The 13,966-nt window shown below is 47.7% G+C and overlaps 1 protein-coding gene across 4 annotated transcripts in view; it reads left to right on the top strand.

Moving 5' to 3' along the window:
* USO1 (USO1 vesicle transport factor) overlaps nt 1-13,966 on the top strand; it is a 47,243-nt gene that overhangs the window by 10,561 nt on the left and 22,716 nt on the right. For all 4 annotated transcript variants that reach the window (XM_029073241.2, XM_029073243.2, XM_029073242.2 and 1 more), the window contains 7 exons: nt 6,398-6,498; nt 7,597-7,699; nt 7,845-7,900; nt 9,072-9,192; nt 10,295-10,473; nt 11,687-11,827; nt 12,855-12,943. In XM_029073241.2, coding sequence (XP_028929074.1) covers nt 6,398-6,498; nt 7,597-7,699; nt 7,845-7,900; nt 9,072-9,192; nt 10,295-10,473; nt 11,687-11,827; nt 12,855-12,943 — 790 coding nt within the window. The remainder of the gene's footprint in view (nt 1-6,397; nt 6,499-7,596; nt 7,700-7,844; nt 7,901-9,071; nt 9,193-10,294; nt 10,474-11,686; nt 11,828-12,854; nt 12,944-13,966) is intronic.

Below are 13,966 nucleotides of genomic sequence, written 5' to 3' on the forward strand. Positions count from 1 at the left end.
ACAAATAGGAGGTGATCAGGTCAGTCCCCGTCACTGTCCCACGTCACACAGCAGGCAAGGGGCAGAGCTGGGGTTGGAACCCAGGTCCTCTTGACTCCCAGGCCTGTACTCTTTCCACTCAGCGCTTAGAACAGCGCTCGGCACATAGTAAGCGCTTAACAGATACCAACGTTAATTAAGGAGGCCACGCTGCTTCTCCGTAGGGAGGACGAGAACTGTGTCCAGTCTGATGATCTGGTGTCTGTCCCAGTGCCTAGCACGCCGTAAGCTCTCAATAAATGCCAGGGCTGTTGTTTGAGCGCAGTCCCTTTCTGCCTGCAGTTGATGTCCTAGTTCAGTTTTGACTTTAATGTCTTCTCCTCATTTGTCATCCGGGTTTGGAGCGGTTGGAATAGTAAGCGCTCAACAAATACCAACATTATTATTATATTTAGGTGGAACAATCTCTGCTCTTTGTACTCAATTAATCTGAAGGAAGAATGCTCCTCCAGACATTAGAGTTATATTACCGTAGCCTTTCCGGAAATGTTTGCAGCTTTTCTTTCCTATCAGTATTTGATTTTTTATTTTTCCACAAGGAAGATAAGTGAAAGAAAGAAAAACATAGAATAGGGTTTCTCATTACTGTCGTTTGAGAGTCTTAATGTCATTAGTCCAGCTGAACTTTTTGTTAGTTCTCCACAGCATTTTGATGCTGAACCTGGAATAAAGAAAATGAATTTTCCCTCTGAGAGTTGTTTCGCTTGCTGGAAAACCAGATCGAGGAAGACAAAATTCCTCGACAAAATGTGATTGGCTTAGTGGATATTCATTCATTAGTATTTACCGAGCGCTGACTGTGTGCAGAGCACTGTGCTAAGCGCTTGGAATGTACAATTGGGCAACAGATAGAGACCGTCCCGGCCCAATGACGGGCCCAATGATGCTCACAATCACATGGGGGAGACAGACAGCAAAACAAAGCAGAACAAAACAGGACATCATCAAGATAACGAGAATAGAGCAAGGGCCTGGGAGTCAGAGGACCTTGAGTTCTGATCCCGGCTCGTCCACTTACCTCCTGTGTGAGCTTGGGCAAGTCACTTCACTTCTCTGGGCCTCAGTGACCTCATCTGTAAAATGGGGATCGAGACTGTGAGCCCCATGTGGGACGAGGACTGTGTCCAACCGGATTACTCTGTATCTGCTTAGGACGGTGCTAGGTAAATAGTAAGGACTTAACAAACACCATAAAAAAAGATGTTCTCCCTCTCTGCTCAGGGAGTAAATGCCAGAGTGAATTAGAGATAAGGGGTGTTCTCAGCTCACTCAAAGGTATTTATTGAGCATTTACTACCTGCAGAGCATTGTACTAATCTCTTGGGAGTGTTAGCAGACCCTTCCCTGCCCGCAACAAGTCTACAGCCTAGAGGGGGGCAGACATTCATGTAAATAAGTCATTTACAATAGATAATTTCAAGATGTGTACCTGAGTGTGGTGGGGTTGAAGGTGAGGCGAATATCAAATGTCCAAAGGTCACAGATAATAATAATAATAATGCTGATGGTATTTGTTAAGCGCTTACTTTGCGCCAGGCAGTGAACTAACTGCTGGAATGGATGCAAGCAAATCAAGTCGGACACAGTCCCTGTCGTTCGTTGGGCGCACGGTGTCAATCCCGGTTTTACAGATGAGGGCACTGAAGCCCGGAGAAAGGAAGTGACTTTCCCGAGATCGCACAGCAGACAAGTGGCGGAAGCGGAATTAGAACCCATGATTGGGGTTGTTAACTTGAGGCCAGCTCCAGGAGGTGAGGCTGTCGGATGGATCTCTTCCTTTTGATCTCCGAGGTCAGATCAGGTCATCGCAGCACAGTTCAGAACAACTTGTTATCTTGGCAAATCATGATGCTGGGCACTTCAACCTTAGCTCTGTGCTAAGGTATTTTGGGTTGGTTTTTTTGATCCAGAACGTATTTCATCCCTGTCTACTATGGGCAATTGCCTTCAATCCCCAATTATTCTCCTCTTCTCATTCCGTGAAAAATGTTTTGAGACACCCCAGATGGTAATATATATATTACCTCATATATGTCAGTCCATGTCCAGATTAAGTTGCACCTTTGTTTTCCACAATCCTTCAAAAGGCCTCTTTCTCAAATCCAAACCCTGAAAAATAGTAGTTGGGAAATCCATGACAAAATATCGGTGGTGCAGTATCAACCCTTCAGTAATTCTGGAACTTAGAATTCATTTCAAGCAAATCTCAGGAGTTTTGAAAAATAATTTCATTTTGGAGGTTAGCGTAACAAAGACGCTTTGGGTCTTTTTCAGAATGTTGGTGAGAAATTTATATGCCCAGCACAAATGGATCCGAATCAGAATGATACATTCCCCTTATTCAGATTCGTAAAAATGATGGTTGGGGGAAACAAAATGACTCCATTGTTCAAAAGAAAAAGCATTCAATATTCCGAACATCAAATAGTTAAAATAAATCATTTATCCCCAAAGGATCTTTCAAGGCAAGGCAGCATGGCCTTCGTGGAGAGATCAAGCAGTGGTATTTATTGAGCACTTCCTGCGTGCTTGAACACTGTCCTAAGCACTTTGGAGAGTACAGTAGCGTCGGTAGACATGTTCCCTTCCCACAAGGAACGTAGTCGAGATGGGGAGACAGACATTAAAATGAATTCCAGATAGGGGAAATGGGAGGGTATAAGGGTAATAATAATATTGTTGGTATTTGTTAAGCGCTTACTATGGGCAGAGCACTGTTCTAAGCGCTGGGGGAGATACAGGGGAATCAGGTTGTCCCACGTGAGGCTCACAGACTTAATCCCCATTTTACAGATGAGGTAACCGAGGCACAGAGAAGGGAAGTGACTTGCCCACAGTCACCCAGCTGTCAGGTGGCGGAGCCAGGATTCGAACCCATGACCTCTGACTCCCAAGCCCGGGCTCTTTCCACTGAGCCACGCTGATCATAAGTGCTTCACGGAGCCAGGAGATCAGGTTTCTAGTCCCGGCTCCTTCACTTGCCTGCTGTGGAACCTTGTCTGAACTTGTCTGGGCCTCAGTTTCCTCATCTGTAAAACAGGGATTAAATACCTATTCTTCCTCCCCCTTAGACTATGATCCCCATTAGGGGCAGGGACTGTGTCTAATCTGCATATGTATAATATCTACCCGTGTGCTTGGTACTTAGAAAGCGCTTAATAAATACCACTGTAATTGATAGTGGTATAATTGATGCCACTATAATCGATAACACTATCAATTATTCAATCAATCAAAACCCAGGTTTGGGAGTCCGAAGTCATGGATTCTAATCCCGGCTCCGCCACTTGTCTGCTGTGCTCAATAAATACGATTAAGTGCTCACTAAATACGATCGAAGGAATGAATGCTGTGTGACCTTGGGCAAGTCACTTCACTTCTCTGTGCCTCAGTCCCCTCATCTGTAAAAACGGGGATGAAGACTGTGAGCCCCACGTGGGACCGCCTGATGACCTTGCATCTCCCCAGCGCTTAGAACAGTGCTTGGCGCATAGCAAGCGCTTAAGTACCAGCATTATTAATTATCGGTAATTGTGTTGATGAAAATGCAGCATTTATAATATTCATTCATTCAGTAGTATTTATTGGGCGCTTACTATGTGCAGAGCACTGTACTAAGCGCTTGGAATGTACAAATAATGTATTGTAAACAATACAATATAGTATTGTAGACATACCAAGGGGAAATATTTTTATCTCCCTTTTTTTTTTTTTTTTTTCAAATTGGACTTCCAAGAAATCCGAGCGCGTTTTGACATCTGTTTTAATGAGCCAAACTGTTCCATTGTGAGAGAGAAAAATCGGGCACTTTAGGAGAAGCCTGAGTTCTTTCTGAGCCTTAGGGGGCCCTTGCAGTATCTAAAAGAGGCCCTTCTCTCCAAGTGGCATTTCACTTCCAGGGAGACCTTTTAAGCGGGGGGGTGGGAATCCAGCTTCATATTTCAGACCGAGTAACTTCTTGGAGCTAAACATTCCAAAGAACACCATCCCGCGCCTTGAGGCCCGGGGATTCAATCCTGTAGGATCCGGACGCCGCAGCCGTTACTCGGATTACCACCAGCTGCAGCCCCGGGAGCACGCGTACCCCGACTGAATTTGCTCCTTGAAAAGGTCTTTCCCCCGTCAGTCGATCGTATTTATGAAACGCCGTCTCTGTGCAGAGCACGGTGCTAAGCGCTTGGGAGAGCGCAGTAGAACAAGAAAGAGACGCATTCCCTGCCCGCAGCACGCTTACTGTAAGCCCGTCAAACGGCAGGGACCGTCTCTATCTGTTGCCGACTTGTTCATCCCAAGCGCTTAGTACAGTGCTCTGCACATAGTAAGCGCTCAATAAATACTATTAAATACTAAATACTAAATGCTTATAGTCTAGAGTCCATTTCGGCCCATCCGGAGCGGGAATTTTATTTTATTTTTTTATCAGCATCGTGGTGCCTTGCCTTTAAGCCTGCAGTTTTTCTGATTACCGACTGGGCTATCATTCCTCACAGCGGAGAAGAAATAGTTTTACCATCGAGACCAGGAAGTGTAGTGAGCTCTGATAGTTGTAAATTCATTTTGGGTAATCATTTGGTTGTTTCTCCACCTCTAGTGAAATTATTTCCAGTGATCCTGAGGATTATTTTTTTTTTTGTCGTCGTCATCAGGGTGAAGGTTTTTTTTCAAAGAACAGCTAAGGGGCCGGAAATGTCAGCTTTTTACTCTGATAATCCTTTGAGAATAAGAAAAGTAAAAACCGTTTTCTTCTGAAAAAGGCAGGGTCGATGACTGATCCTCTTTGTGGTTAGAGTATTGACTTTTACAGTGCGCACGAGGACCGAACAAAGGAATCATTAACCATATCTGGTATGAAGAGTCTGTGCTCAGTAGCAAGCGCTCAGTTTAAGAAGGGAAATGCCGATTTGAACGGATTAGACAGGAGAAATCCTTTTTCATTTAAAGATTAATCCGGACTCTTAAAAATTAAGACTTAATCCGCTTACCGTGTGCAAAGCACTATACTAAACACTTGGGAAAGTACAGAGTTGGTAGACACAGTCCCTGCCCAGAAGGAGTTTACAGTCGCAGGGGAAGATAGACATTAAAGTAGGTTAAGGGTAGGAGAAATGGAAGAGTGTAAGAATAAAGTCCCATTTAGATTATGAGCCCGTCATCGGGCAGGGATCGTCTCTATCTGTTGCCGAATTGTCCATTCCAAGCGCTTAGTACAGTACTCTGCACATAATAATGATGGTAATAATGATGGTATTTGTTAAGCGCTTACTATGTGCCGAGCACTGTTCTAAGCGCTGGGGTAGACATAGGGGAATCAGGTTGTCCCACGTGGGGCTCACAGTCTTAATCCCCATTTTACAGATGAGGGAACTGAGGCACGGAGAAGTTAAGTGACTTGCCCACAGTCACACAGCCGACAAGTGGCAGAGCTGGGATTCGAACTCATGAGCCCTGACTCCAAAGCCCGTGCTCTTTCCACTGAGCCACGACATAGTAAGCGCTCAATAAATACGATGGAATGAATGAATATTTATGTCAATATTGTGGGGCGCGGGGTGAATTGCACTTAAAGGCATTAGAGGCTCCTTTTCTTTGAAAGGGATAAGCCCGTCAAAGGGCAGGGACTGTCTCTATCTGTTACCAATTTGTACATTCCAAGCGCTTAGTACAGTGCCCTGCACGTAGCGCTCAATAAATACTATTGAATAACTGTCACGGTAGCACAGGCACAGCAGAGTAGCAGCGTGGCTCAGTGGGAAAGAGCCCGGTCTTGGGAGTAAGAGGTCGTGGGTTCGAATCCAGGCTCTGCCACTTGTCGGCTGGGTGACTGTGGGCAAGTCACCTCACTTCTCTGGGCCTCAGTTCCCTCATCTGTAAAATGGGGATTAACCGTGAGCCTCACGTGGGACAACCTGATGACCCTGTATCTACCCAGCACTTAGAACAGTGCTCTGCCCATAGTAAGCGCTTAACAAATACCAACATTATAATTATTCTAATCCCAGCTCCACCACATGTCTGCTGTGTGACCTTGGGCAAGCCACTTAACTTCTCTGCACCTCAGTGACCTCATCTGGAAAATGGGGATGAAGACTGTGAGCCCCACGCGGGACAACCTGATGACCTTGTATCTACCTCAGCCCTTAGAACAGTGCTTGGCACATAGTAAGCGCTTAACAAATGCCATCATAATTATTATAGGCCACTACACTATCTGTAGCGTCAGAACCTTTCAGACTCTAAGAGCATTTTGAGGAAGTGTTTTTGTACTTAAGCCACGAATGAGTCTGGGTTATTTAGCTACCTGAAATAACGGTGTTATAAAGTTAGCACCAAGTTGAACCAATGCGTCTTTGACTTTCAGAAGAAAATCCCCAGAAACAGGCTGATGACTTAGGAAGTCAATTTACAGAAATCTTCATCAAGCAGCAAGATAACATCACTCTGCTGTTAACCTTCTTGGAGGTGAGTGGGGACATTTAGCATCCTGAAGAGTGGCGGGGGATCGGATTCTTCCATCGCGTTGCGTGTTTAAAGTGTTAAATTCTCGTGTCATTTCAACTGGGTGAAGTTGAGGAGCAGCGTGGCCGAGCGGGAAGAGCAAAGGGCGGGAAGTCAGGACACCTCAGTCCCGTTCCCGGCTTCCCCACGGACCTGCTGAGCACCTCGGGTAGTCACTAAACATCTCTGGGCCTCAGTTTCCTCATCTGTAAAAAGGCGATTAAATACCAGTTCTCTCTCCTACTTAGATTGCCAGCCCCATGTGGGACGGGGCCTGTGTCCAACCTGATTATCTTGTATCTACCCCAGCGCGTAGTACAGCGCCTGGCACATAATAAGCGCTTAACGAATGCCATTCAAAATAGTAAGCACTTTTAATAAATGCCACAGTTCTTATTGCTATGATTCACTGTTAATTTAGGCAAGGTCTGGCACACTGGCGAGAGGGCGGCGAGTCAATCTGACTTAATGACTCCGTGACTCCTGGCGTGGATGTCAAGCACCGAAGTTTCTCCCCTGGCCCGAGAACTCTTGGCATCCTTGGGTCACGTGCACCTCCTTCCCGCTGCCCTTGACCTCATCACTGTTCCTCCCTGGTCCCTCTAGGGGTTGGGGACACAGTGCTGGGCACAGGATTTGGCAGTGGGACGAGCCTGGGAGTCGGAAGGTCCCCCTCCCGGCTCCGCCACTCGTCTGCCGTGTGTCCTTCGGCAAGTCGCTTCACTCCTCTGGGCCTCAGTTGTCTCCTCTGTAGAATGGGGACGAAGAGTGTGAGCCCCATGTGGAGCTGTGTCCAACCTGATCAGCTTGTAGCTACCCCAGCGCTGAGAACAGTGCCTGGCCCATAGTAAGCGTTTAACCGATCCTGGAAAAAGAAAAAATGTTCGAAGGACCTGGCTTCTAGCACCGATGTTTCTGTAGGACGGTTGTGCCTTTGCTAAAAAATGTTTAATGTCCCTTTTATTGGGGAATTTTACACCTAGCGATAAGAGCCCTGGGTCCAAATGTTTTTCCTTAGAGCCCGTGAGACGTATCAGTTTTGCATTCTGACTGATTTCGCAGGAGTTCGATTTCCACGTCCGCTGGCCTGGAGTGAGGCTTCTTACAACCCTTTTAAAGCAGCAGGGCCCTCAGGTGCAACAGATTATTCTGGTCAGTCCTATGGGTAAGTAGCTCTCCGGCCTTCCGTAATCTCGAGTGGGGAAAATGGGAATCTTACCCCGGAGGGACCGGCCGTCGGCGTTGGCTCTCTGAAATTCTTGACGCCCTTCTGGAATGTCCGTTTTTTGACTTCTTGCATTGCATTGTAGGTGTTTCAAGATTGATGGACTTGTTAGCTGATTCGCGGGAGGTCATACGTAATGACGTAAGTAGACCGCAAGCGAGGAGATGGGGATTGTGTTCAGGGAGTTCCTGTCAGCCAGATTTTATTTCTATGAACTGTAAGCTCGTTGCGGGCAGGGAACGTCCCTCTCTACTCTGTTCTAGTTTACTCTCCCAAACACTTAGAACAGTGCTCTGCACTCAGTAACTATCATTGACAGATTGGTGTTTTGGTCATGAATCGGACAAGGGGACGAGATGGATGATGTGGGTCTCTTAAAACTCCCCGCTCTCCTTCCCTGCCGGTGCTCTTAAGGTCCCAGAGTATTCATTCATTCATTCAATAGTATTTATTGAGCACTTACTATGTGCAGAGCACTGTACTAAGCGCTTGGAATGTACAGTTCGGCAACAGATAGAGACAATCCCTGCCCATTGACAGGTTCACAGTCTAATTGGGGGAGACAGATGGACGAAAACAAGACAACTTAATCACAATAAATAGAATCAAGGGGATGGACACCTCATTAACAAAATAAATAGGGTAATAAAAATATATACACTTTCATCATTTTCACGGCTGCCGAGTTTGTGATTTCTCTCCTTGGGGCTGAATTCTCCTTGGGGATTTCCCCTCAGCTTGCCAGTTCCTTGGCAGACATTCCCGAGAAACCAACCGTGAAGGTCCCCTGTGTTTGCCGCTGCCCGAGGGTAGCGGGAGTCAGGCAGGCAGGGCCCGGCTCCGTGAGCGCCTCTTCGCTGAAGCGTCTCCCCACGCCGCTTCAACTCCCCTTTGGGACCTGTTTTTCTCTCCTTTTGGCTCATTTTCTTTTTGCCAGAAGGTTTTTAAGTTGCAGCAAATACCGCGGTTCATAAGAAACTGTTTTGGGGGCCTGTAGCTACTGTGTTAGATCACAAAATTCCCAGTTTACACTGCCCACGAATGGGGCATAATCTAATCCTAGAGCAAGGAGTTTGAGAACTCACTATTTAGAGGTTCATCGTCCCTCTCCAACTCCCTCGGGGTGCTGCGTACTGCACTTAAAGGTCATTTTCTGAACTGTCCCCGAGAAATCTGAAAGAGTTAGTGTACCTCCCCAGATTAAATAGCAACCCTCAGTGATCAGGCCGGCCCTGTCGTTTTTAACGTGTACTTTATTTCCCGCTAACTTTTTTTTTTCCAGTAAATATTCCCATCTCTCCTCCTCCCCCAGGGTGTCTTGTTACTCCAGGCATTGACGAGAAGCAATGCGGCAATCCAGAAAATCGTGGCTTTTGAAAACGCTTTTGAGAAATTATTGGACATCATAACAGAGGAAGGAAACAGTGATGGAGGTATGGTCACTGGGGTGCGGTGGCGGGATGGGGAGGGTGGACATTTTCTTCCACTGATGTGAGAGGATATTGAGAAGCGCCTAAAGGGAAAAAATCCTAAAATAAATCCTTGCAGGTGAAAGGTTTTTAACAGGCCTTTTCTTAATGGGGCAGTTTCATTCCAAGCAAATGGAGGCTCATCTTGAATGGGATTGCACTGACTTAAAAACTAGGTCAACCAAGTCCACTGGAAATTGATTTGTTTGTCAAAAAATGGAACTTCTCAATCGCTGCGGTCGTCTGGCTGCACGGAATTGATTCCCGCCGTGTTGTGGGATGGGGCCAGACGCTTAGTACAGTGCTCTGCCCACAGTAAGCACTCAGTCAGTACACTTGAATGAAGTGTAGCCTGCACTTCCTTCCAAGCAAGCATTCGTTCCTATGGCCTCCTTCAGTCGATCAATCAATCAATCGCTGATATTTATTGAGCACTTTCTGTGGGCAGAGCATTGTACTGTCCTTGCTCACTGTACCCCGATCTCATCTGTCTCACCACCAACCCCTTTCCCATGTCTTCCCTTTGGCCTGGATCTCCCTCCTCCTTCATATGTGCCAGACCACCACTCTCTCCACTTTCACAGCATTATTAAGGTGACCCTCTCCTCCAAGAAGCCTTCCCGGATTAAGCCCTCTTTCTTTCCAGTGCCCTCTCCCTTCCACATCGTCTATGCACTTGGATCTCTGCCATTTGGACATTGGGTTTTTGCCCCACCTTCAGCCCCACAGTACTTGGGTACATAGCTTAAAATTGTTTCTTACAAATGATTCATTTATATTGTCTGGCTCCCCCTCTAGCCTGTAAGGTTGTGGGCAGGGAGCATGTCTACTAACTCTATTGTAGCGAACTCTCCCAAACGCTTAGTACAGTGCTCTGCACCTAGGAAGGGCTCAGATGCCACCGCTTGAATAGATATCGATGATGATGCTCTGCACACAGAGAGCGCTCAATAACCACCCCTGGGCTGTTGAAAACAAAACGGGAAAAGCAGCCTCAAACTCTCGTCGAAACCATTAGGGAACGGAGCGTCTCAGTCTTCTAACTTTGACTTTTCTGTCATTTCAGGTATAGTGGTGGAAGATTGCCTGCTTTTGCATCAGAACCTGTTAAAGAACAACAACTCCAATCAAAATTTTTTTAAAGAAGGCTCGTACATCCAGAGGATGAAACCCTGGTTTGAGGTGGGCGACGACAACTCTGGCTGGTCGGCGCAGAAAGTGACGAATCTTCATCTGATGCTGCAGGTAGACAAGCCGCCCCATCTGTTGTTTGTCCTCTGGGACCGTCATGGGGGGAAGCTGCTTCTGGGTATCGTTGCCTCTGACTGACTGCGTTAGGTCGATCTGTTTGCTCCTTTTCTGCTAGTAAGATTTTCCCTTTGGGGGAAGACTGGATTTTATTTATATTTTTTTGGTATTTGTAAAGCACTTGAATCGTATTTGTTGAGTGCTTAGTATGTGCAGAGCACTGTATTAAGCGCTTGAAAAGTATAGTTCAGCAATAAAGAGAGAGATTCTATGCCCACAGTGTAGAAGGGGGGAGAGAGACTCCCCTTCTCATCAAACGATTGAACAAAATGAGGCTTTGGCACACAATATTCTAGGTTCCAGGGGAGGCCAGTCTGGGCATCAGAGGCAGTGACCCCGGGGCTGAATCTTGGGCATTCCTTCGCCGGAGTGTGCCAATTACCCTGCCTCTTGAGGCTCTATTTTATAAAGGATCAGATGAGACTTTGTGAATCCCACTTTATACATTCCAACTGTGTAATTACGTTGTAAAAAGTAGATTTGCAAAATCTACTGTAAAGAGAACATTTCTGCCTCCATAAAAACCCTCCTCATCATCATAGTATTTGTTGAGCACTTACTGTATGCCCAAGCACTGTACTAAGAGCTGGGATAGATACAAGGTAATCAGGTTGGACACGGTCCTTGTCCCACATAGGGCTCGCAGTCTCGATCCCCATTTTATAGATGAGGGAACTGAGGCCCAGAGAAGTGAAGTGACTTGCCCAGGGTCACACAGCAGACAGATGGCGGAGCCGGGGCCTTCTGACTCCCAAGCCCGTGCTCCATCCACTATACCACGCTGCTTCTCTAATCCTGGCTCTTCCACTTGTTTGCTGGGAGACCTTGGGCAAGTCACTTCACTTCTCTGGGCCACAGTTAGCTCATCTATAAAATGGGGATCAAGACTGTGAGCCCCATGTGGGACAGGGACCGGGTCCAACCTGATTACCTTGTACCTACCCCAGCGCTCAGCGCATAGTACATTGTAAGGGCATAGGAAATACCATAAAAGAAATTGACTGTGGGGTCTTGAGCCGTCAGTCATCATTTCTGCTCAGCATATACAACCCTGTCAGAGTTCCCGTTGTCAGAAAGTAGTAGAGCATTCAAGAATGAATATTTACGTGTGGTTTCTTTCTCTAAGCAAGCGTCTTGCCCACTCTCATAGCTCGTTCGTGTGCTGGTGTCCCCGACCAATCCTCCCGGGGCCACCAGCAGTTGCCAGAAGGCTATGTTTCAGTGTGGATTATTGCAGCAACTTTGCACTATTCTGATGGCAACCGGGGTTCCAGCTGATATCCTGACGGAGGTAAGTACGGCAGAGAGAGCGGAGAAGAGAAACCTGGCCCGGGGCTAGGACCGATCCGCTGAAAGGCGGTGAGGATGGAGTGAAGAATGACCCTGAGCGGTGGGATTCCGGACCCGGGGGGCGGGGTGGCGATGTCCTTGACAGATGGGAGGTTTGGAAAGAAAAATAGGTTTAGAGAGGAAGGACGCTATCCTACCTTTCCTGCTGTAATGAGCATTTCAGCCGGGATCCCTTTCAGGTGGAATGAGAGTCCAGTAAACTTGAAAATGCACACAGCGAAGCCCTGGGGCAGTGAATCGATCGGCGGTATCTATCGAGCGCTTATCGAGAACAGAGCACTCTACCAAGCGCTTGGGAGGGTACAGCGTGACAGTCGGTAGTCACCCTCCCCGCTTACGACGAGCTTCCGGACCAGAGGGAGAGATCTGACCCGTCGGAGCCAGGGAGCTGGGCCTGGCCGACTCCAGGCCGAACCCAAGTCGGGGTTCGTCGGGCTAAGACGAGCCTTAGGCGGTCCGGGCTTCCCTCCTTCTCCCCAAAGTGCTCGGCTCTTCCTCTCCCCCGCCCCCTCTGATCCCCCATAGAGGGAGAGGCGCTTAAAGCCTCGGCAGTTCCTTTTATCCCACACCTGAAGAATTCCATAATCTGCTCCGTCGCATGTTTTCCCGAAAGAGAAGCTTTGGGTTTTGTAATTACTTGGGGACTTTTACCATCCCAGATCAGTCAGTCAGCCAGGGGTATTTATTGAGCACCTACCGTGTGCAGACACTCTACTAAGCTCTTGGGAGAGCATATTGTAACGGCGTTGTTAAATACGTTCCCTACTCACAGCAAGCCTAAAGCTTAGAAACGGGGGGACAGGGTGGTATGAGTGTTTGCTTGAAATGGCACGAAAGTGGCATTCTTATCAACTGTCTATATGGTCCAAGTTGTTGCAGTTTGGGGAAGCAATTGGTTGGTTTTCCCCTCAAATTTAGCCTTCCTTCCATTTGGGTTGAGACCGCTTTTTCTTTCCGCCTCTCCGCAGACTATTAACACCGTCTCAGAAGTCATCCGAGGCTGCCAAGTAAACCAAGACTACTTTGCCTCCGTAAACGCACCTTCCAGTCCACCACGGTAGGAGAAGGGAAATACGGAATCCCTTGGAGTTTCCGGGCCCGTTCCACTCGAGGCCGGTGTGGTTTCAGCCGGCCGACCTAGCTTTCACCCCGGGTGGGAACTTTGATAGGAGAAGCCAGCTGGGTTCTCAGGTGGCGGTCCATCGACGGATCGATCGCATTTTATCAGTCGGAAGCAGCGCGGCGAAGTGGAGAGAGCCCGGGCCTGGGAGCCCGAAGGTCGTGGGCTCTAATCCCGGCTCTGCCACTTGTCTGCTGAGTGATCTTGGGCAAACCACTTCACTTCTCTGTGCCTCGGTGACCTCATCTGTAAAATGGGGGTTTAAACTGTCAGCCCCACGTGGGACATCCTGATGACCTTGTATCTACCTCAGCGCTTAGAACAGTGCTCGGCACATAGTGAGCGCTTAACAAGCACCATCATTATTATTATAGTCCTGGCTCCGCCACTTGTTTTCTCTGTGACCTTGGTCAAGTCACTTTATTTCTCTGGGCCTTGGTTTCCTCATCTGGAAAACGGGACTGTGAGTCCCGTGTGGGGCAGGGACCGTGTCCAACCTGATCATCTTGGATGTACCCCGGCACTTCGTACAGTGCCTGGCACATAGTGAATGCTTACCAGATAGCATTAAAGAAAATTCAGTCCTTATATATGACCCTAGGAAATCAGAAATGGACATTACTAAAATGCACGGTTCTCTGTAAATAATGATCACGATGGTGTTTGCTCAGCACTTATTAGGTGTCGAGCGCTACTCTAAGCATTGGGGCGGATACAAGCTGATCAGCCTGGACCCAGCCCCTGTCCCACATGGGGCTCACGGTCTTTGTCCCCATTTTACAGATGAGGTAACTGAGGCACAGGGAAATGACTTGCCCAGGGTCACAACGGCTGGTAAGTGGCAGGGCCGGGATTGGAACCCAGGTATTTTGGAAACCCAGGCCCACGCTCTATGCACCGGGCCGCACTGCTTCCCTGGAATATTGACCGAAGGCCAGTCGGTAGCGATAGAAGATAGGG

The sequence above is a fragment of the Ornithorhynchus anatinus genome, chromosome 10 (assembly GCF_004115215.2).
Source record: "Ornithorhynchus anatinus isolate Pmale09 chromosome 10, mOrnAna1.pri.v4, whole genome shotgun sequence".
Taxonomy (NCBI): Eukaryota; Metazoa; Chordata; class Mammalia; order Monotremata; family Ornithorhynchidae; genus Ornithorhynchus; species Ornithorhynchus anatinus.